The sequence below is a fragment of the Macaca nemestrina genome, chromosome 1 (genome assembly GCF_043159975.1).
Source record: "Macaca nemestrina isolate mMacNem1 chromosome 1, mMacNem.hap1, whole genome shotgun sequence".
Taxonomy (NCBI): Eukaryota; Metazoa; Chordata; class Mammalia; order Primates; family Cercopithecidae; genus Macaca; species Macaca nemestrina.
This window is the reverse complement of record NC_092125.1, coordinates 60610537-60634966: the sequence shown is the minus strand read 5'-3', so window position 1 is coordinate 60634966 and position 24430 is coordinate 60610537. Positions and strand designations below refer to the sequence as shown.

Sequence of the window (24430 nt, the reverse complement as noted above, 5' to 3'; positions counted from 1 at the left end):
TCAGCTGATTACCTGTTTAAGTGTACAACTATCACCGTAAATCCTTAACGCTGGTTTATATTTTTCTCAGACTTTGCTCTTTCCAAATTAAAAGGCAGCACATATGAAACTGAAATCAGCCCTGCAGAGTGCCATATCCTGAACTGGGATGGTTTGAAGAGTCACAATTGTGAAAATTGCATCTGATGTGTCTGTCCTGTGGTAGCTATTTGCCATAGCTGGGGGTGGGGAAGCTGAAATAAGTATTAGAAGAAATAGAGAAGCAATAAGGATGACACAGAGAAAGCAGAGGCAAAGTAATTAGCTTCTAATGACAATAGTGGCCACTTTTCACTTACAGAGATGCTAAGTCCCACATTCTTCAAAACATTTTTTCTTTTTTCTTTTTTTTTTTGTTAATAGAAATCTCGATTGAGTTTCCTGATTATAAAAGCAATATATGGTTGTAGAAAAAGTTAATACTGAAGTATGTAAAGTAGAAAGTGAAAAGGTCACCTCATAATCCTGCCTAAGAAATAACTACTTTTAACTGTTTAGTTCATATCCTTGCAGAATGTCAAGCATATAAATATGTTAAAATACATAGTTCTATAAATAAATTCAGATAACATATATTGTTGTCTAACTCTTCCTCCTCTCTATACTTACCACTATGATTGTGGACATCTTGCCATCCAAGTAAAAATAGATTTGCCTCATTTAAAAAAAAAAAAAGACTGCAGTCTTCTCCATTACATGCCTGTAAGATAATTTAACTAATCTTCTATTGATAGACACTTAAATTTTTCAAATTTTTTAGCTATTATAAACAACGCTAAAATGAGCAGACTTATCTATAAACCTTAGTGCCTTTGTCCAGTTACCTTATGATAGAAATATTTCTTATGATGACAGAAATATATCTGTCATTAATTTTAATATTTTAAAATCATTATGAACAATCAATATCTTTGGTTATTTTTCCTTTTTTTGGGTGTCTGAATTGCCAATTCATAGCCTTTGTTCAGTAGGGTAATCATCTTTTTCTTAGAGTAGTGGGGGAACCTCCTATAGAGTAGGGCTTTTAAAACTAATATAGGCAGCAAATATTTTTTTCCCACTTCACTTTCTGTCTCTGTTTATAGTGTCTTTTACTTAGAGATTTTCAATTTTATATTATTAAATTTGATGATTTTTATCTTTATGGTATTGTCAGAGACATTCAAACCACAGCAACTCCATATTGAATAGGGGTTGGGTAAAATGAGGCTGAGACCTACTGGGCTGCATTCCCAGACGGTTAAGGCATTTTAAGTCACAGGATGAGACAGGAGGTTGACACAAGATACAGGTCATAAAGACCTTGCTGATAAAGCAGGTTGCAGTGAAGAAGCTGGCTAAAACCCACAAAGCCAAAATGGCCGTGAGTGTCCTCTGGTCATCCTCACTCCTACATTCCCACCAACACCACGACAGTTTACAAATGCCATGGCAAAGTCACGAAGTTACAAGATATGGCCTAAAAAGGGGAGGCATGAATAATCCACCCCTTGTTTAGCATATAAACAAGAAATAACCATAAAAATGGGCAACCAGTTGCTCTGTCTATGGAGTAGCTATTCTTTTATTCCTTTACTTTCTTAATAAACTTGCTTTCACTTTATGGACTCTCCTTGAATTCTTTCTTGCATGAGATCCAAGAACCCTCTCTTGGGGTCTGAATCAGGACCCCTTTTGGTAACGGTATCACCCTTGGAAAGGCTTTTCCTATATAAAGATTGTAAAATATTCTCTTCTGCTAACTTTTATGGTAAAACACTTTTCTCTTAAAAATTGTAATCCAACTGAAATCTATCTGTTTTTGGTATTGCTGAAGGGAAAGATATAATTGCTCAAACAGATAATTAACTGTCCCAATGATCACTTATTGAATAATTATTTCCTCACTTATTGAATAATTATTTCCTTACTGAGATGAAGTCACCTTATACATGTGATTTTTGGGGGGCTATGCATTGTGTCCCACAGGTCTCTTTGTTTATTCTTGAGCTGGTGCTTCACTGTTTTAATTGGTAGTTGCACAGCATATTTTGAAGTCTGTGGGAAAAAGTTTCCTTTCACAAATGGCTATTATAATACAAGAGAGTTCACAAAAGATTAACTACAACAAAATACCACTCTCCAACAATTTTGCAAAACTAAGTAATTTTCTGCTAGGTTAGAAGTAAATGACTTGTCCTCAGCTGCTGCCTGGTGAGAGGACAAGCAGAGGAAGAACATACATAAAATTTAGAATATATTAATAAGGCAGAACCAGCTCAATACCAAACAAATTATAAGGAAACTCATTTGCTCTATGGTCCCATAACTATATCTTCTCCCAATCTCTTACTTTCTCCATCAGAGCAACAGTAGAAAAAGAAAGATTCCAACTTTTGACTCCATAATGTATTATTTTTTATTTAGTTTCTTCTTTCAGAAGATCAGTTTTGTACTTTTAGATACTAGGTGAAAAACTGCAGAGGGTCATTCCCCCAACTTTGATATCCTTTTTAAATTTTTCAGCAATTGCAAAACAGGTCTTTAGTTTGTTCATTCAACAAACTACTAATGAGCACCATCTAGGTACCAGGTATTTGGCTGGATGCACTATTAAATAACAGTATCTAACCTCAATTTGAACATCAGGTTAGGTTAATTGCTCTTCTCTGTGCTCAGAATACCTGTCTGTACTTCTAATGGGCACTTATTATGTTCTATTGAAATGATCTGTCTCTCCAGGGGCTTGTTAGCTAATTGAAGGTAAGGATACTATCTTATTCATGTTGTTTCTCTAATACCTAGCATGGTGCCTGGTACACTGGTGCTTTAAAAAAATTAATCTAGAAGAAGTCTACAAGGTGAACTGGAAAGAGGAGAATTTGGAAGCAGGAAGGTAAATTGAAAAGCTTGTTCCATTGCTTTGGGCAGGAGGTAATAAAAGTCTGAATTATTGTGATGGCTGTGGAAAAGGAAAAGGAAGGAAAGGATGTGAGAAATATTACTGAATTACTATATAACGCTAAGTTTAATCAGACATGCATTCACTCACAAGTATTAAGCATGCATATATAACAGGGAGAGTTCTTACCTAGAAAGTCTTTCATGCTAGAGAAAGGAGACAAAAACAAAAACAAAAAAGAAAAAAGAAAAGAAAACAGCATTAGCAAGAGACTGATTTGTATTATTTCCATCTATAAATGCACTTTTCAAATCAGATGGCTGAACTTCACAGCTGGAGATGGGGGTGACATTTAAGAAAAGCAATCAAATTGACTACACAAAGGTGACTTAGCCCTAGTTCACACTTCTTTGTATGCCATGACTCACTAGATTTGAGGTATTAGGGATAGCATCTTTTTAAACTAGAAGTTAGCAAAATGTAAAATGATCAAAAACTGCTCCAACTCCCCACCCAACTAACTAGCCAAGCTTGTGTTCTAGGAGTGACTATCACTGACTTTCTATGTGACATTTGGCCTCTCTGGATCTCAACATTCATTCTATTAATTTCCTTCAGTTCACAAACTCCCAACCTTGCCCTGAGTGAATACTGCAACTACAAATAAACTACAAATATGAAAACTCAGGAGACTTCCTCAGTTTCTCCCAGATCGCTAGTGAAAGCAGAAGAGTAAGGGAGAGGGGAGAAAGTCCCATCCTAGTCCCTAGGATGCTGGTTTAAAAACAAAAAAAAGTAGGTACTCTTGAGGTCTCAAAAGAAAGGAGTTTTATAGATACAACCAGTATGCTTGGTCATTGTAAACAAATCAAACAACAAAAAGTGCTTATGTCTGTGTTTGACATTTACTTTTTACTGTAGATGACCTTTACCCTCCTATCCCTTCTTCTTCTTCTTTTTTTTTTTTTAAAAGAACTCTGGCAAATAAAAATTCAATTGGTTTAAATAAACTTAATTATTTCCTTTTATGAAGTGTTACAGAACAACAAAATCTTCAAGACAGACAAGAGGAGGAAGAGAAACAAAGGTCCAATAATCTACAAAATGGATAATGAATTCTTGAACTTCTGAGGAGTCACTCAATGACACTGTTTTGCATTAAACAGTCCCTGGAAGCCACTGGTTTGTCAAACAACATAGCAGGACAACCCAACACACCACACCCTACAGCTGTCCAGGAGAAGTATACAGTGACAGCACATGTGACTAAAGAGGACTGAATAGAGTCACCCTGATAAATGATGACATTTCCTCATGGAATCTGTCTTTAAATCAGGGGTTATACTCATCAGAATAATCCTGCACACTTTTGCAAACTGTACATATCCTAACCTTAGTACTGGAGATTCTGTTTCAGTAGGTCTAGAATGCAGCCTTCCTATATGTATTTTTAAAAAGTAACCCAGGTGATTCTGCTGTACAGCCCTGGCTAAATACCACTGGACTAAATGAAGGTTTTTGAACATGGAGATATGCCCCCATTTGAGGTAGGGGAATCATTAGGACTCATTAAGAAAAGTATATGGTATATTCTCATACAGTGAGTTGAGAATCCTGAAAGTTGGAAATCTAAAATTCAGGACAATGCCAGGCATTTTTTCTGTTCCACATTTATATATCTAATCTCTAGTGGCACTCATATGTATACCCCACACTATCAATGCCTACTTTCTCAACTTTACCTGAAGTTTTTTTTTCTTGATGTCTTTTTTCAAAAAAGAAACTACATTTTAATCACCTCTCAAGAACTAACACATATATAGGGCTGGGTGCAGAGGCTCACACCTGTAATCCCAGCACTTTGGAGGCAGGAGGATCACTTGAGCCCAGAAGTTCAAGACCAGTCTGGGCAACATGGCAGGACCGCATCTCTACAAAATAATTTTTTAAAAGTTAGCTGGGCATGGTGGTGTGCACCTGTGATCCATGCTACATGGAAAGGCGAGGCAGGAGGATCACTTGAGCACAAGAGGTCAAGGCTGCAGTGAGCTGTGTTTGTGCCACTGCACTTGAGCCTGAGTGACAGAGTGAGGCCTTATCTGAAAACAAAACAAACAAACAAGAAGTATGCAAGTGAAGCTGAGATCCTGGGCTATGGGCTACTCATTAGCTTTGTGAGAAGACCTAGCATCTGGGTGAATTAAAATTCATGGTCCAGGAAAACTATTTATTGTGACATGTCAAATACTTGTGAATAATTGAGCCTGAACTCCATACCAGCAAATGCAAAACATTTTATTGTATTTAAGAACCCACTGTGTGCAGAGCCCTGTAGAGGAGGCACTGAGGAAGAAGCAGAACAAGTTGCATGACAGAACCAGGAGAGCACTGTGAACGTAATTAACAAGTTCACCTGAAGCAATACTGTATACGGAGATAACAGTGGTAACCCACTGGCCCCAACTAAGAAAACCTCCTAAAAGATATGAGTTTTGGGAGGATCATATTAGAGAAACACACACAAACACACATTTTTTTTTCTGATAACAAAGACCCAGAAGAGATACACACGTTTTTTAAAAAACCATATTGTTATGGAGGGAACGTTTCACTAAAATTCCATCTTATTCCTAACTATATTTTTAGTACCTACAGGGCCAGAACACGATAGGCGTTCAATAAACACTCACTGAACTGAATTGCTAATGCTCTGAGAAGTGTGATGGTCTTGGCTAGACCTCAGTTCTAATTTCTGCTCTGACATCTAGCAATATGACCTTGGCAAGCTACCACTTATTCTAACAGTAAGAATCAACTGTGGTAACTACAAGGAAGTGAACTCTTAAAATGTCAGCTTCCCCCTCACCATTCCTCTGCTTTCATTTTTTAAATTGTAAGAATATTGTATTACGCCAGGTGCAATGGTTCACGCCTGTAATACCAGCACTTTAGGAGGCTGAGGCAGGTGGATCACTTGAGGTCAGGAGTTTGAGACCAGCCTGGCCAACATGGCAAAACCACATCTCTACAAAAAATACAAAAATTAGCTGGGTGTGGTGGCACATGCCTGTAGTCCCAGCTACTTGGGAAGCTGAGGCAGGAGAATTGCTTGAGCCCAGGAGGTGGAGGTTGCAGTGAGCCGAGATAGCGTCACTGTACTCCAGCCTGGGTGACAGAGTGAGACTCTGTCTCAAAAATAAATAAATAAATAAAATATTATATTGGCTATTGACGCTGGTTAGAGTACCAAGTTAAAACTTTGTACCTTTGGTTCAGGGAATTGAGTCCACATGTAACCAAATGGAACAATAATTTAGAAGACCATTTAGCTTCTCTCAGTGTTTTTGAGTAGAACAGCCTTCAAACTATACCCTTCATATGGGGGTAGCATTCTTGACACTCTCTTCAAAGATATACTTTCCGCATCATCTTAGGTATGGAAAAATGACCTGTTTACAATCATACTGGTCCCTTGGGCCTTCTTTATCTTCCTCCTATTGAACTAGGAGCCCATTTCTCCATGGTGTGCACAGACTGAGGCCTAACTTTCTGACAATTAAATCATGCTTTTTTGCTGACTTTTTCTTGAAATGTGAAACCTCACTTGAGTTTTTTTGTTTGTTTGTTTGTTTTTTAGTTTCTTCTTTGTAAATATCCTATTTGTTGGGTAAGATTTTACTATATCTTTAGATTTAAATTCTGCTGTGTAGACTCTGGTAGCTGCCTCTATGGTGACGAAACAAGTTTTTGTTTTTGTTTTTTTTTCCATTAAAACAGGGAAATTAGGATTTTACCAGGCATCAATCTTAGCCATTATCTATAAATCAATGCATGCTAATAATTTCCATTACTTTACTTTTTTAATGACATTAATGCTTTTCATTTAAAATGTTCTGGAAGCACAATTAAGCCAAGAAAGTTCTCAGATATATGGCTGCATAGTATGGCTGTGTATACCATATGACCTTCACTGAGGAGGCTGACATAAAACACAAACACTTAAAAATTGAAAAACACAAAAAACAGGTTAGCACTATCAAGCAGCAATCAGAAAAAGCCCAGAGGGTTCCTGGATATGAAACGGCAGATTCCACAGGGTTTTCAAGAGGCCTAGATTAATTTTTCCACAAATGACAGCACATGGAGGAAGATAATGATAACACTGCTCACACTTGTGATTGCCATACCAGTTTTTGTCCCTATTGGCTTACTGTAGGAGGTGTTCCCTACAGCCACCTAGGAAGTTGATGACCTACACTCTTACTTCTGCTTGCCAGGAGTAACTGAAAGCAAACATCATAGTCTGTTGTTTATTAGCTTTTAAAGGCTTGTTAACATCCCTTGTTAACAATTTACTTTTGGGTAACCTTTTATAAAATGTGTAGGTGATGAGTGATCCAGCAGACAAGGTGGTAGACAATTTACCTAGATCCAGATATTAGAGAAAACAGAGCTTGTGAGTTAATCCTCGATCTTTCCTCACTACCTCTAACTCCCTCCAGCTTTTACCAGACTTTTGGAGCTATGTGGAATCCTTTTTTTTTTTTTTTTTTTTTTAAATATTATTGCCTTCAGGGGCTAACCTTAGCAATGTCCTAGGAAAATCAACCCTACCAATTAAAGGAGAGCATATAAACCTCCTAAAACCTCAGAGATTAGTGAGATTTGGATGCAGCAGAGGAAACACAGTTACCTTAATACAAACAATATTATTTCAAAAAAGGAAGAAAACTGGACTTCTAAGGGTGAATTATTCTCATTGTAATTGAAATGGTTTCCTTTCAGGTTTTTAGCCTAAAAAGAGTAAGGCAAGATAGCTTAAAAGTATATAGGGTTTAATGTTTAATTCCCCCAATTCTGATAAAATGGCTTGGGTTTTTAGATCATACTTCCTAATTTTCACTGGTGGAATACCTCTAGAAACTATTGTTTTGCTTGGCTTCTTGATACCCTAGATAATCCGGGGTTTGATGAAAAACACTAGTTGGATTTAGGGAGAGAGAAGTTGGGGTTTCTTGGGTAAAGAAGCAGAGTGGCTGGATTGATGCAGAAGACTTAACTTTAATTTTTTCTCTTCATCCTCCTGTCATTCAAACTAAGCACAGATCAAATCAACTGTTAGGCTAACACGACTTCATTCAAGAAAGCTGACTGCCAATCCTGCAGGGAGACTACTGAGTAAATCTAGAGGAGATAAGACAGAGTGGGAGTTTGCCTAAGTAATCTCAGGGGAACAGTGAGCCAGGAAGTGACATCAGAAGAGGCAAGCAAAACATAGGGTAGGGAAATGAACACTGAAGCTTCTCCCAGAGAAGAGGATTCTAAGAGGTCAGCTGAGTGGGCAGGAAATAAGGGGAAGTCCTAGAACACAGGGCCAAGGGACTCCAGCCAAATCAATGATCCTTTAGAGGCTAGGAATGTGGACTCATCTTATCTATGCTCTGGCAATGGTCCCATCCTTCCATTCTCTCTCCTCTGTACACTCCCTCTCTCTTCTCAAAAACAGAAGTTAGTCTACTCTGTAAGTAGAGTCTGAATAGCTTATCTGCACATGATGATATCATATATTTTAGAAAAGGCATGAATCTTTTCTCTAATTGGTAGGTTAATTCACAAATTTATTATGCTGTATGCTCTAATCTGGAAGTCTTAGAACTTCTATAAGTATTTTTGTTAAAGATTGTTTTGCTCTACCTTCTACTGAAGACAAATCATGGCCACTAAAATGAGACTGTCTGGTGTGTCTGAACTAGATAGACTGTTCAAAGAAGGAATTACTTTCACAGCTTTTATGGTCCTACTGGGGACAACAGATAATGTGAATGAGACTCTGGAGAAGAGACTAAAAGCTGCTCAGAAACCAATATGAATACAGAGAGTAGAGGTAAAAAGAATGATGAGCTAGATAGACCATAGTTTTAAAAATGTCCCAAAACTAAGAAGCAGACTTCTTCCTTTCATACCTCTTGAAATTCTCCCATAATAATCTCATTGCTTGGACCTGTTTCTAATAAAAGAACAGAATGAAGATCATCATTAATTCAGATGGCAATCTTAGAAAGGGACAGAAACCAGACTGGTTTTCATTTGTGAAATGTATAGGGCCCTTAAAACACCAGAGACTGGCTTAGAAAAATCCCCACAAAAGCTTTCAACTTGAAAGTTATCAGGAGTTCAGGAAGGCACATAATTAAAACCAAACTCCTTCTACCAAGTTTAAAATAAAATTGTGGCTCAGGAAAGCTGGGCCCAAGGGAAAGGAATGAGACCAAGTCACATGTCTGCTGCCAAGGCTGAAACTGGTTTAACTCATGTTCCTTTTGGAGTCATGGCTTGACCCCACAGTGATGGGAAAAAACTTCTATTTACATTTTCTCCCAAAGAGGGACTAAGCAGAAGGAACATTTTATATTATGTTCTTGTGTACTAGCTGAGCCAGGGGAAACAATTTGAGCTATTCTGGGACGGCCTACAGAGAACCATCTTCTTTCCCTTCAGTGTTCTCAGAATATTGACTGATGATGAACAAGCCAATGATGTGAGTGTGGCTGCAGCAAGGACCCTTCAAATTTTCAGAGGTACTGCAAACCTAATCACGGTCTGAGTTAATTGCAAAATAGTATAATTTTGTAACTTTTAAGAATCATTCTGGTTTCATACATACGTCCAAGAGAGACTAAAGTTTTCCAGCCTTCTATCTTAAGGGAAAATATTTCTTCATAATTCAAACAGACAAGATTCTTAGGAAACTTGAAATAAAGAGAATCTACCAGTTTCTAACTTTGAAGTGAAGCCTGAACTGTTCTAGTAATTTATCTGGGGATCCTGCATAATCTGGAAATAAATGTGAGGGTGGAACAAGAACTTCCAAGATTTATGCAAAGATGTGACAGTAGAGGACAATGATAATGAGGCCTATGCTGTTTTTCTACATCAAAAAAATTAATACCATCAAATTTTCAATTTCATTAGTTTCCTATTGCTGCCAAAACAAAATTTAGTGGCTTAAAAACCCATTTATTATCTCACAGTTTTGTAGGTCAGAAGTCTGCACAGTTCTGCTGGGTTCCCTCAAGTTCTCAATGGTCTGAAATCAAGGAGTCTGCTGCTGGCTTTTATCAGGAGCATCTGGGGAAGAATCTGCTTCAAGCTCATCCAGGTTGTTGGCAGGAATCCAGTCCTGTGGGGTTTCAGATACCCACTGCCTTTCAGGGTACTGGCTGCTTACTGCTTGCAGAAGCTCCTACATTCCTTTTCACATGGCCCTTCTGATTTTCAAACCAGCAATGAAGCATTGAGTTCTTTTCGCACTTCACATTTCTCTGGCTTCCCATTCCATCATCTGCTGAGAAGGCTCTCTGCCTTTCCAGGCTCATGTGATTAGCTCAGGCCCACCCAGGAAAACCTCCCTAACTTAAGGTCAACTGTGCTATGTAACATAACAATCATGGGAGAGCTATCTTGTCATACACGTGGGTTATAGAGATTAGGCGAGGACATTTTGGGGAGGCATTTTAGAAATTCCAACTATCACAAGGATCTCCCTTAAAAAAAATGGTCAAATTTATCTGTAATATCCTAAAAGAAACATCCACAGTACACGGCCTCTCAGCTGCACTAGGTGATTGCATACATTCAGAATCAGGGCAATATCAAAAGCACTGTCTTATACAGGGAAAAAACAGGTGTCCATGTGACCTGCTATACATATGTGTAAGAGAGCACACTTCCACGGACACATTAACTTTTAAAAGCAAGTATTAAATCACATATGTCTTCATCATATTATATGTCTTGATTTGTCTTTACCAACTACTTAATACATATAGAACAAAAAGTTAAAATAGTCAAATATAGTACTTACATTCAGTTCATATTATAAATATTTCTGAAAAATCTCATATGCCAGATTGTGACTACCCTATCAATTTAAGGCATGTAAAAATGATATCATGTAATGTTACCTCACATATTGCAGTACATGTCACTATATTTTAAAAGAAAAACCATTAAGTTCATTAAATGATAGAAATAGACTCATCTTTTGTTGTCTCTATTGCGCTACCTAATATTATTAGAATTTTAAAGCTCTCAGCATCTATGCAGACCTGTACCTCCCTTTTGTGAATATTCCCAGCTTCTGAAGAATTTCTGGATCTTTTGGGAACTCATAAAATGCACTCATTGTAGAAGGAAATATATGGATATACTAAGGCCTCCATAAAATATCTAAGGCAAACCATTTTATATTTATAATTTATAAACTCTTGTGATTCATAAACGCATTTGCAGGCTCAGGCATATTTTCCATCTAGCCTTTCACATGCTGTGTACTATACGGGATGAAAATGACCAACAGGGGAATGAGGAGCTCTAAAACTTGTGTGGCTCTAGCACATGCGTCACATTTCTTACATTTAATATCTATATTTACTTTCCGCATAGCTTGGAGTTTTAGGTTCACACAGATGTGTATGGCCATCTGAAACTATGAAATACATTAAGATGGTTTTAAAAAAAAACATAGCCTCAGTGAACACCTGAGAAAAGAAGCCTGATCAGTCCCTCAAAATATTGTTAGAATACAGCATAGAGTGCATCGTACATTTTAAAAGTCCTTATTTAGGCCTTAAATCCCACTGTTTGAGTTTTACTCCATTTCTCTAATTGAGATTCCAGGTCTCTCCCCACTAGTCTGTCAAGGCTCTTCAATAGATGACGTTACGGACCACCATTATACCTCTTTAGGAAGTAAGCTTTCCATGAAGCCTGGGAAGAGATGGATTTTTTCATATGGTAAATGTCACAGTCCAGCAGCCTGTTTGGGTAGCAGTCACTTTAATTTTATTTACTAGGCTGTGAATCAAAACTTTTACAAACGAATTAGTGAGGCTCTCCAGACCTCACATTTCATGAGGAAATAAATATTAATACTTGGGACCTAAGTAACATAGGGTGGAACTTTTTATTTCTGAGTAGCTTCCACAGGCTTTTTCTCTTTTGATTCCCACAAAAACCAAAATATTAACTCACATATTTTGGAGCGACAGATATACTAGCAAATTGCAATAAACAGGAATCTGAATTGACTTGGGAAGATCTATGGTTAGCCTTCATGTTAGAAATAAGATTCGCAAGTGTGTGGCCTCTCAGTTCTTTCCAGATGGCTAAATGGGATAGGAGCAGAGAGATCAAATCTCAGGCAGCAGCATTTATTCCCTGTATTTACATTAAGCACCTGTATGTGCCCAGCCTTGTGAGTAGTACTTAGAGAAGTAAAATCGACAATTACAGAATCTAAGACATGGCTCTTTGATCTCAAAGAGCTCTTCTTTGTGGAGGTAAAATACGCACACTCATAAAACAAATAAGAGTGTAATTCAAGAAAGTAATTGATTAAATGCAATCAAATGTTAGACCATCTAGTACATGCAGTAAATAAAAAGGGGTAGTTAGGAAAGGGAGAGACCGATACTGACTAGATATTTTCGGCAAGGAGATAATGGAAGGAACAGGAGTTTGAGGCTGCAGTGAGCCATGATGGTGCTACTGCACTCCAGCCTGGGTGACAGAGCGAGACCCTGTCTCCAAAAAAAAAAAAGAAAAGAAAAGAAAAAGAAAAAGAAAAAATTCTGACTTTTTACTAATCTAGGTTTGTCTGTTCCTGTTATTCTGTTACATTTTTCCTTGAGATAGCTTTTGTTGTCGCCATCTCTCTTTCCAAGTCAGATTCAATAGTCAGGGATACCGGTAACAATCTAGGAGCTATTTAAAGAAAAGACAGTAGTTTCACTGGAACAGCTACACCCCTTACTGGTTAAGGCTGAGGCTCTTGATCCAGACTGCTGGCTCCAACATTTACTATGTGATCTTACATGATTACTTAACTTCTCTGTTCAGTGTCCTTGTCATTAAAATGAGAAAATGGTACTTGGTGTTTATGGTTATCGAATGTATTAAATAAGACAATACATGTACGTGCTTGGTACAGCACTGACGAAGAGTAAATATTCAATAAATGTTAGCTATTGATATTACTACAGTTCTCCCTATTTTTTTCTGTTCTCTCTCTTGTCCCTCTTTGGTCTTTTGGTTCTCCCAATGCTTGTTGGCTGCAAGAGGAATAAGCTCAAATAAATTCCTCAGCACTCAAAGGGTTTTGATTATTTGTAGATTTTGATTATCCAGGCTAATTCCTACTTCCCTTTCTAATCTACAAACATTTAAGGTCATTATTTTACTGTCTGGATGGATATATGTCCTTTCAGACAACCAACCATGTAAAGTTGATTTTGGAAATCAACGCAAAACATTTTTTAAAATGCTGTAATACACTCCCACATATTTTACAATTTTATTCAAATCTAGAATATTTAACTTTTTACAACTTTTAAAATAGCCACTTGCAATTTTATGCACAACTCCCATATGAAAACGCTGCTTTCATAATGAACTATGAAGGGTTAAAGTCTAGACACACTTTCAGTATCTTTATCTAATCATGTCACTGGTAGAACTCTTTCCATGCTGTGTAACCAAAGAAGGCTGTTGGATTTTGGAACTGTTATGAGAACTAACATCCCAGTTGTGGATAACCATCACCAACTGCATGATAACCAGGTCGAGAATGGAATAAAAAAAGAGGCTTAAAAGAAATAAAAAGCTGATGAAAGCTAACTCTGATTGTTTCCCTTTGGTCTTCTTACTGTAATGAATTGCCAGCTCACCCAAATATTATCAGATTAAGAAAAGAAATTAAAAACCAATGCTGAATAGGAACTATTCCAAACTTTAAAAATAATCCCTTGTCACACAGCTGGTTAGGTACTGAAAACAAAACTAGAACCCAACACAAAACTCATAACCAATTGACCCTTAACTAATCTAAATTTCTGAATCCTTTGAGAACTGAAACTTATCACCGTAACATAAGTTTGACCACAATACCTCTGAACAAAGAAACCAGATACAAGACCTGCTGTTTTCCTGCATGTGATTCCAGTGGTGATGGAATAGGAAAGAACCATTAGAAAAAGAAACATATCTCTTATCTGCTTGTGGTTACTCCTCTCAAGGTTTACTCTCAGCCCTTCCTTATGTTACATCTACTCCTTAGACAAGCTCACCACTCTTAGGGCTTCAATCACAAATATCAGTATTTTTAGCCCATAATTTTCTAAGTGTCAGACCAACTACTTTCTGGAAATCACTATCTGAATGTCCCAAAGTACCTCTAATTCAACATATTAAAAAGTGAAACCATTTCCCCACTCAACAGCATTTAGCCTCCTGTGTTTGCCAACTCAATTTTGTCACACTATTTTTTTTTCTTTTTGAGACAGGGTCTCGTTCTGTTGCCCAGGTTGGAGTACAGTAGTGCAATCATGGCGCACTGAAACCTCGACCTCCTGAGCTCAAGCTATCCTCCCACTTCAGCCTCCCAAGTAGCTAAGAGTATAGGCACATGCCACAATACCTGGCTAGTTTTACAATTTTTTGAAGAGACAAGTCTTACTCCATTGCCCAGGCTGGTCTCAAACTCTTGGGCTTAAGCAATCCTCCCATCTCTGCCTCCCAAAATGCTGGAATTACAGGTGTGAGCCCCTGCACCTGACCCTTATCATACAATTTTCTAACCAGTCACCTAAACCAGAGACCTGGTAGTCACTCCTGACTCTGCCCTATCTCAGGCTCATCCTTATCCCCATTCTATCAGTCCGTGTCTTGTCAATTCTACCTTCTAAACAACTGAATGCTTCTCTGTACTTCCCAGAAAAAAATCTCTGCCCAGGCCCTTAACATTTCTCACCTGGAATACTGCAATCAAGGGCCAATGACCTGATCACATCCTGACCCTCCCTCCCAATCCAGCTTCCACAGCTGCCAAAGTTATTCTCTAATATGCAATTCTGAGCACAGCAACTTTACTTCAAATCTTCATTCCTTTATTCTTTATCCACAGGATAACTCCCCAAATCCTCAAAATTACATACTAAGCCTCACATGACCTGGGTTTGCTAAGCCTCCTGCCTCATTTCTTATTACATTTCTAAATATATCTTTCGTTCTAGCCACACCGATATGCAGCTCTCAGAATAATGCCATTATGTTCTCATATTCTTTTTCTACCTTTGTAATGTACTGTTTCCTTCTTCTTTGTCCATCTAGCTTCTATTGTTCTCCAAATATCAGGCTAGTGTATTAACCACATGGCTGATCTAAAACACCCTGAACCTATGTCTTTATTAGAAAATTCACCTCCCTGGTGTTCTAATTCTTGATTTTCTTAATCTCCCCAATTAGACTGCCAATCCTTTGAGGGCAGGAACTGTGTCTTTCATTTATGAATTCCGGTGTCCAGTATAAAGCCTACTACAAAGCAGACACTCATAAAATGTGGGAGGATTCACAATAGGGCAGGTGGCTTTGATACACATTTATCATGAAACTAAAAATTAGAGTAGAAGGGCAGGACACTGCTTGCAGGAAAGGGAGCTGATGCCTTCGAAGCTCCCAGTCTCTCTGGTCAACAAACCAAGACTTCAGATGCCATCTCCTCCAGCTCTACGTAGAATATGAGTGAACTAGGCCACTCTCTACCTAGAATTCGTGTAATGGGTCCAAATGAGAAAGCTACTTTTATTCCCACAGGTTTTACTGTTCTAGGAAGATTCCTTGGGCTGAACAATTACTGCTATTGATTTTCCTTGAGTGAAATAAAACCCCCCCCCAAAAGAATACATTCATGGTTTTAAATAGGCAGAAAAAAATGGTTAACAGATTGTACTCCTAATTAGCATTGTTCAACCAAGTGTTTCTCATTCCATGACAATGGATTATAAAGTGGAGTAAAAATGGATTCCAGATTGGTAGTGCATCAGATGAAGTGTTGGATGTATACAGGATACGATAATATGCTAAATAAATGTTTGGTACTTGTCAGAGGAGGGCACAAAGCACATGCAAAAAATAATTATCAACACTGACAGTCTGGAAGGCAAAGAGGCAGAATGCCTCCAGCCTGCTAACTAAAGTTGCTATGTAGACAAGCTCTCAAGAAGGCAACAATACTTTATCATTCAATTATTTACCAAATGTACCCTAATTAGTTTGTAGGACTGGTTATAAAACAAAGCTAATGGATTAAATGTTCCCTTTATGTACATTAACGGTTGACTGAAAAATATTATGTAAAATCTTTGGGTTTTTTTTGTTTTTCTTTGTCATTTTAAAAAATTGAGATGTTAGAACTGAAGGAATAGCAGTCCAGACTAAATGGGAACATGCTACTGATCTTGCTTTATAAATGCAGGTTAAATCCTATTATAACAAATACCAACACAATGAAAATGTGCCTAATTAAAAGATTCCCAGGGTTCATGTGATGACCCACTTACTTCAAGATTTATTCAATATAATAAATATCAGATAAGCACTACAATTTGGACATCCTCTAGTATTTGTTTCCTTTAACTATGCCCTGTATCAAAAAAATTTTAAATTAGCAAATAATAAAAATTTGAGAATATTGACCAAAGATTACCTGGCTCTTACTTTTAGGATGATTTAAAAATGCAAAATCATCTAAATTGAGTAGTTCCTAATTTACAGAATTTATAAATGTTAGACCCAATAATATAACACAGTGATTAAAAATCAAGAGCTAGAAGTGTCTACTGTATTTGTAGTTCAGAATTTTTTCTTTAACTACAAAGACTAAGAAAAATAATTTTTTTTAACATTGTAAAATTACTGTCAAAAGAAAGTTTTACTACTAATTGTATGAACCCAGCATCTTATATTAGGGTTGTTTCACAGTATGAGAAAAGAGACTGAGCTTTCAAATACTCATCAATATCTACCTGGTGTGGTTCCCATTAGAAATGCAAGTGAATCTGGAAGTTTTTCCGCCTTTCCTAACAAATCAGAGATGATCAGAGCTGTTACTAAGGGAACTCCTCAACTTTTAGACACAAAAAGATGCTGAACTAATGGAAACTTCATATGAAAGCCAAAAGTAGCAGTAAAAAAAATTATTTCATTATTTAGGATTAAAAGAGACCAAAACAGCAATATTAGGAGCATACCACTTATAATAGTCATTCTTAGTGTCGGTAGGAGCGAGTGAAGGCATGCCAAAAGGATGGATGAAATTCTCTCTAGTGAGGAAGAGGGATGCGTTTGTTTGTTTGTTTGTTTATTTATTTATTTATTGATGGAGTTTTGCTCTTGTTGCCCAGGCTGGAATGCAATGGTGCAGTCTTGGCTCACTGCAACCCCTGCCTTCCGAGTTCAAGCGATTCTCCTGCCTCAGCCTCCCGAGAAGCTGGGATAAGGGATAACAGGTGCCCGCCACCATGCCCAGCTAAGTTTTTGTGTTTTTAGTAGAGATGGGGTTTCACTATGTTGGCCAGGCTCGTCTCGAACTCCTGACCTCGTGGTCCATAAGGCTTCAGCCTTCCAAAGTGCTGGGATTACAGGTGTGAGCCACTGCGCCCAGCCGGGATGTATATTTTAAAAAACCATGTTTAATAGCATAATTTTGTGTTCAGAGAATTAAAAATATTTATTATTTTCAAAATACAAACTAGAGAAGGTAAACAAAAATCTTCTTGGCTGGTGAGAACATGCATTACCTTCCACATATGAGTGATTTTTCATTAGGGAGTATATTGGTATACTCCCTACACATAATCTCAAGGCAAACATTAGATTTTTATATTATTTAAAAGAGTCATAGGTTTACTGAGTATAGAAACACTGAACTATGAAAAGTATCAGCTGCTGTTACTAGTTTAAAAGTAAAGGTATATGATAAAAGTTTGTTTTCTAGTCACTGAAAAATCATCCTGCCTTTTGTTTTCTCAAGTTAAAAATAATAACCTGTTTGACTTACAGTTTATAGTTTGCCTTTACTACTTCTTGAACATTTGACGAAGGGTATGGTGTCCAAAATATTCTCTCCATGTGAATAGCTATTATTTTAAAATTCTCTCTAAGGATATTTTCCTTATATGGGGGCATTTACTATTTAGCCCTGTTAACAACACTCAAAAAAGAATCAAACTTTTAAATGCTGGCTGAAATTTCAATCCTCTGTTTTGAAGAATGTTGGATCAGGGGCTGTCCCTCTGTAACTCTGTGCCATCTCTAGAAGAAACTGTATGTATGTATACAAACAAGTCAAAGAAGTTTGAAAGAGCACAGTTAAGAGAGCTGTCCTTAACTCTTAAATGCACTGAACTCTGAAATGCACACAGAAACTCCCCAGTATCTCTACTGTAAAGACTCAAGCATTTCCACTTTAAAGAGAAGTATGAAGACCCTGAAGCCCGCAAGATCTCAGGCTCTGAGGGCTCCATGGTCCCAGATGACGTGGTCTCAAATGACTGGGATTTGAGAACCAGGCACAGGAGATTCAGTTATGGCCTGTCAATTCCCTCCCTTGGCCTATAAATACAGCTTTCCTCCTTCCTGCAATTTCGGTTTCCTGTGTCTCCATCAAGGATAAATTTTGGACTCCCACAGCTACGTAAGCTTTTAACTGTCATATTTGCCCTAGCATGTTCTTAAACTTGACCTTCAAATATATTTGAGATGTACGCCAATGTTGCTGCGAATATGGGGTTTTAGAGTCACCGAGCGCGGTGCTTTAATCAAGGCTCTGCTGCTTACTAGTTGAGCAATGCTGGGCAAGCCACTTCTTTTCTGTGTATCTCAGTTTCCTCATATGTAAAATAGGGATAGCAATACCCACCTTTCAGGGTGGCTAAGGATCAGCCAGTTACAACCAGGTATCAAAAGGCATATGAGCACAAGAACACCATCACAAAACCAGTTGTTAAAGAACAATCAAAATCAGTTTTTAAAGAGTAGCCTAATTAGTTGGACATGAGAGAAAATGAACTAGGCTAGGGAGATCTTAAGAGATGAAATCTTCATTTTATAATTTTATAACCAGTCCTTAGTGTCAGCAGCCACCAAATGAGTCTTGCATATCTTTCACTCTGACGTTAAAGACATAAGCAACATAATGGAACATGAGTGGTATATGAAAATCAACATTCTCTTTAACATAGTCTCAAGCCATTTGGACACTGGAAGTTGGTTAGAGTAAGTTGATGCTATTGTAGGAATCCACATCCAGTGACCACTAATATTGGGAAGCAGTCTCTTATTAAGCCATCTATGTTTTAGTTTCCTATAATTCAGATTTTCTCCCACTGTGACCTCTGTCTAAAAGGCAGGAATGAGGGGTTGTGAAACAAGGGTAGGGAGGTTGGATGGCAGCTGTTAGAAGTGAGACAAGATGAAAGCAGTACCTAACTCTAAGAAAGCAAAGGAAAAACAGAAAGGGAAAATGGGGGAAGGTCACCAAACAGGTAATTGTTGGTTGCTCACCACATTGCTCTGGGAGCTTTGGTTATAGTGGTGAAGAGACATTAATAGGGGGCTCTTTACAACTAAAGGTACTACTGAGTATATGAGGGAAGGGAGCAAAGATAAACACTAACTGAAGTAAAGTGTCCAGTTTTGTGGACCTCGATTGGTAGCCACCAAAGAATACCCAATAGCTAGTGGGGTGAAAGCATTCTGTGGCTCCTTGGGAAAAAAAGGTACCAGTCTACATGTTGAAGAGACACTCCTGGAACTCGATGACAGTAACATATATATTGGAGCCCCTCTTGGTGCTCTCACAAAAACTTGTGAATAAAATAACTTTGTAACAATATCCTTTGGTATTCTCATCCTTAGCTGAGGTCTTAGACCAACAGAATTACAAATTCTACTACATGGTAATTGATACTGGTAAGACAGACATTGAAAATGGATACAAAATAATTGAAAAACAAAACAAACAAACAAAAAAACAACCCCACACTAATCTATCCAGGCTTCTTGCAAATTTTCTCCCTGTAGCTCCCTAAATAAGGAAGCTATGGCCATCCTTCTTCTTACTCTGTATATACAGCAAAGCACAATCTAGTTCCCGAAAAAGTAACTGCTATATGGCCTGCTACCTAATATGCCCATCAGAACTTCTCGTCACTTGCTATTGGTAGCAGTTCTTGCTTTTGTCAGCTTCCCACAGGGGAAGACACTAAATTAGATGCAAATGCCCATATGCAAATCACTTCATTGAGACATTCATTAGAGAAAATGGAGAAAAGTCTCAAATTGTTCTACCTAGGACGTCACAAATACCTCCATAGAAGTAGTTGTCAATGGCCAACAGTTAGTTAGTTCTTGGGCTTTTAAGCAAGAAATTTCCTGAAGGTACTTGGTGATTAAGGAGTAAAGTTTCAAGTGGTCATAACTCCTTGCTCATTTTGGTCTTTCTCACAGACAGACATACAAAATAGGCAAAGGCATACTCTACCTCACATACATACATACACACACAAATACACCACGGAACTTTCACAACTGAAGTTTAATGTATATAGTTTTGTGGCCATTTCGGAGGTTTTTCTCTTGAAACATAGTATTGATCCATAAAACACAAGAAAGGCAGTGACTAAAATAGCCGTAGAAATTAAGAAAAGCCTCGTAAGATAAAGTGATAAGGACTGTAAAATCTTACTGTCAAGCAGTTTACAATTGATAGTTAAAAGCTAAAAGGCAGAAACTACAGCCTGACATATTTAAGTCTGCTTTTACTTAAGACTGTATTAAGTATTATGAACCATAACCCCTTGCAGAGAAGCTTACAGGGTCCTTACTTGCAAATTTTCTTTTTTCCTGTACCGATTCCCATATGCTCTGAAATCCCTTTGCTCTAAACCTAACGCCCCAAGTTATATATATATATACACACATACACACACACATCCTCTACCTTTGACCCATCTATGAACATATGTAAATAAAAAATGCTGCTTACTCGGAGTGTCTTGGCAGTCGGGGAAGGAGATGCTGGGGGAGAATCAGACTGAGATTTCCTATTCCGAGTGAATTCTTTACTTCGGGTATATAAAGAGGACATGGTTCCTCAGGATGCAGATAGACACTCAACCACTGGATTCTTCACACAAAGCTGGGAAATTTCCCCTGTAGGTTACCCTCACAGAATCTCTCCTTTTGAGTTGATGCAAGATGACTTTGGATAGAACTAAATAAAGGATAAAAGCAGCCCTGTAAATTATAGTCTTGAGCTCTGAACCAGTCCCCAGTTCCACAGAGTCTGAGTTCCATCAATATTTTCAATTCAGTTTTGACCACAGGTTCTCAGGACTGGTAGCTTACCGTAGAGGGTATTGTGCTGAGCAACACCTTTTATGCCTAGATTGAGTCCTTGATTCTCCTCAAAGGACACTTCTTATTGAGGCTTGCTCTCCAATAAAACCTGAGTCTAGGTTCCTGATGACACCAGATTAAATTCCAGAGGAAAGACGACCTTGGATCCTGCCGACAGCGAGTCTGGGAACAACTACTATCACTTTATCCAGAGGGAAGAAATACAAATCCTGTGGAAATCATGCTGTCTTTCCTTAGCTTGACTCCACTGGACTGTAAGACATTTGGAACTACTATGATAAAATCAGGTCAAACAACTTAAAAAACAAAAACAAAAAAAAATGATAAATAAGGAACCAAGAGTTTATAAGAAGGAAGCAGTCTGAGGAAGTCAAGTTTCCCTAAGTCCTCCCAGACGAAGCTGCTTTTACATATAAACACTCACAGTCATACACACATCTTTTCCCCTCCCCTCTTCTATTTTCTGACATTCCAAATCCCTATTCGCTCAGTGAGGAATGCTGGAGAGGAGCCAAGGGCAAAGATTCACTTTCAACTCAGAATTCGGGTTGCCACTTGTAGGAGGAAAAGAAAGCCTGCCAGCTTCTAGGAATAAAGGGAGGCTCTTTGGGGGCATGCTGAGGGGCAAACTTCACCAACCTTCCAGTGTGCCCTGCCTCAGAGAAGGCAGAAGTCTCTAAAACTGATTGCTCTGAATACTATGAGAAGGGGGATTTTTCAACTTCTAGATCTCTTAAGTAACAACGCTCAGACAGAAAAATTAGTCAAAGCACCTCCAGGCCTTTAATGTTCCATTTTAATGAGATGCCATTCCTGTTGCACCATGAGGAAGCAAACCGAAGCTCTGGCTCACTGCAAAGAAAGTTCTCTGTCCATTACAGACCTTACTGGCTGGATCTGTAAGTATAAAGCTTACCAGAGTTTCCTAAGATGCCACAATCAGGGAAAATGACAATGGAAAGGGGTATAAAGGCGAGGGAAAAGAAAGAAGGGTCAGAAATGAAGAGAGAAAATAGACAGTAGTGCAACTGCAAGACTACAGGACTCAGAAGTACAGGAAAATGAAATTAAAAAGAGAGGAATTTATTTGCATAGTGTTGAAGGATTTTCGGATTTGACCTGGAAGAAACATCTAAAATTTAATCTTTTGCACTCTGTTGTTACCACTACACTAACCAAAATTTCTAGGCCAAATGCTTTCTAATCCAACAGGTTTATCCCCGAAGTAACAACTCTCTTTTCTCTGGACTCTTGGAAACTCTATCCTGCTTTCCCTTTTTTCACATGAAATTTATACTTTTTACTTCAAACTTTCTCAACATGCTATTCTTTTCCCTCTAATTGCTTTGACAACTTCTTTATTCCTGGGATCAATTTTGTGAAATTAAATCAAGGGAAGTGATCAGCTACTTGGAAGTTGGTCTGAGGAATATAGGTTGAAAAGAGTTTTACAAACTCATTCTTTTAGGTTGGGAATGAATCAGAACCCCTTTATTAGGGGTCCTGGAAATTATTTAGTCTTCCTTAAGAAGACTGATCAATTCTATCATAAACCAGAATACACTATGTCTCAAAGGCCAACTGTTGCCAGGCGCAGTGGCTCATGCCTATAATCCCAGCATTTTGGGAGGCTGAGGTGGGTGGATCACATGAGGTCAGGATTTCGAGACCAGCCTGACCAACATAGTGAAACCCTGTCTCTACTAAAAATACAAAAAATTAGCCAGGTGTCATGTGGGGCACCTGTAGTCCCAGCTACTCGGGAGGCTGAGGCAGGAGAATTGCTTGAAACATTGAGGCAGAGGTTGCAGTGAGCCGAGATCGTGCCATTGCACTCCAGCCTGGGCAACAAGAACAAAAAAAAAAAAAAAAAAAAGGGCCAATTATCTTGGGAATTCAGATCTTATATGATGTATATTAAGGATATAGCTTATATAACTAATCTCATCAGATAAGGTGAGTCTCCATTAGATCTTTTCACTTAAAGAAATACTGTTGTAAACCTAAATACTAACATTCCCATGCTTGGTAGCATGATTGGCTAGGGAAAGCTTAGTGATACTTTTTTATTATGGTGAATGAAACTCACCGGTTTACATTATTCTTTAAAGACATGGCAAGAACAACTTGATCAGACACAGTTTCCTGACCTGTTTCTGTAAGGTTCATATAGTGATTTCACACTCCCTGGCAATTAGAGAGGGATGTAAACCTCTTTTACTCCAAACTGGCCTCTCTGTCTTTTTTTTACCTCTATCTTACTTCCACTTCTAGAAAGTAGTAACAATAACAAACTCTTTTATATTTTATGAAGTGTTTTAACATATATTATCTCACCTGATCCTCTCAACCACACTGAAAAGTATACCACCATACAGTCATGCCTTACATAACTGATGTTTCGGTCAACAAACCACATATACAATGGTGGCTGCATAAGACTATAATGGAACTGAAAAATTCTTATCACCCGGTATTTACTATACCAAATTTTTAGTCATTATTTTAGAGTGTACTTCTCCTTCTACTTATATATATAAAAGTTAACTGTAAAACTGCCTTAGGCAGGTTCTTCAGGAGATATTCTGAAGAAGGCATTGTTATGATAGGAAGTGACAGCTCCATGCATGAAGACCTTCCAATGGGATAAGATATGGAAGTGAAAGACAGTGATACTGATAATTCTGACCCTGCATAGGCCTAAGTTAACATGTGTGTGTCTTAGTTTTTAACAAGAAAGTTTTAAAGTTAAAAAGAAAAAAACAGATAAAAGCTTATAGATTAAGAATATAAAGAAATATTTTTGTAGACCTGTATAATGTGTTTGTGTTTTAAGCTAAGTATTACTGCAAAAGGGTCAAAATGTTAAAAAATTTTAAAAATGTATAAAGTAAAAAAAGTATAGTAAGCTAAGGTTATTTATTATTGAAGAAAGAAAAAACTTTTTTATAACTTTAGTATAACCTAAGTATACAGTGTTAATAGTCTATAGTTGTGCACAGTAATGCCCTAGGCCTTCACTCACCACTTGCTCACTGACTCACCCAAAGCAACTTCCAGTCCTGTAAGGTGCATTCATGGTAAGTGCCCTATACAGGTATATCATTTTTAATCCTTTACACAGTATTTTTATAATACCTTTTCTCCGTTTAGACACACAAATACTTATCATGTTCCAGCTCTACAGTACTCAATATAGTAACATGCTGTACAGGTTTGTAGCCTAGGAGCAATAGGCTCTACCAAATAGCC

At 37.8% G+C, this 24430-nt stretch overlaps 1 protein-coding gene and 1 long non-coding RNA gene across 17 annotated transcripts in view; one reads left to right on the top strand and one right to left on the bottom strand.

The window, feature by feature from the left end:
* Positions 1-24430, bottom strand: part of LOC105484741 (protein phosphatase 1 regulatory subunit 12B) — a 238801-nt gene that overhangs the window by 30129 nt on the left and 184242 nt on the right. For 10 of the 16 annotated variants that reach the window (XM_071078087.1, XM_011746643.3, XM_071078082.1 and 7 more), the window contains one exon: positions 3110-3126. The exons of 1 other annotated variant lie outside the window; for it this stretch is intronic. In XM_071078087.1, the coding sequence (XP_070934188.1) occupies positions 3110-3126 (17 nt within the window). Of the gene's footprint in view, positions 1-12; positions 234-3109; positions 3127-20804; positions 22979-24430 lie in introns of those variants that run through there. 5 more of the 16 variants (XR_011612766.1, XR_011612769.1, XR_989183.3 and 2 more) reach the window with 3 other exon arrangements.
* LOC112427222 (uncharacterized) lies at positions 7240-10077 on the top strand. The gene is made up of 3 exons (XR_003018720.2): positions 7240-7376; positions 9419-9498; positions 9952-10077. It is a non-coding gene; the product is annotated as an uncharacterized lncRNA (long non-coding RNA).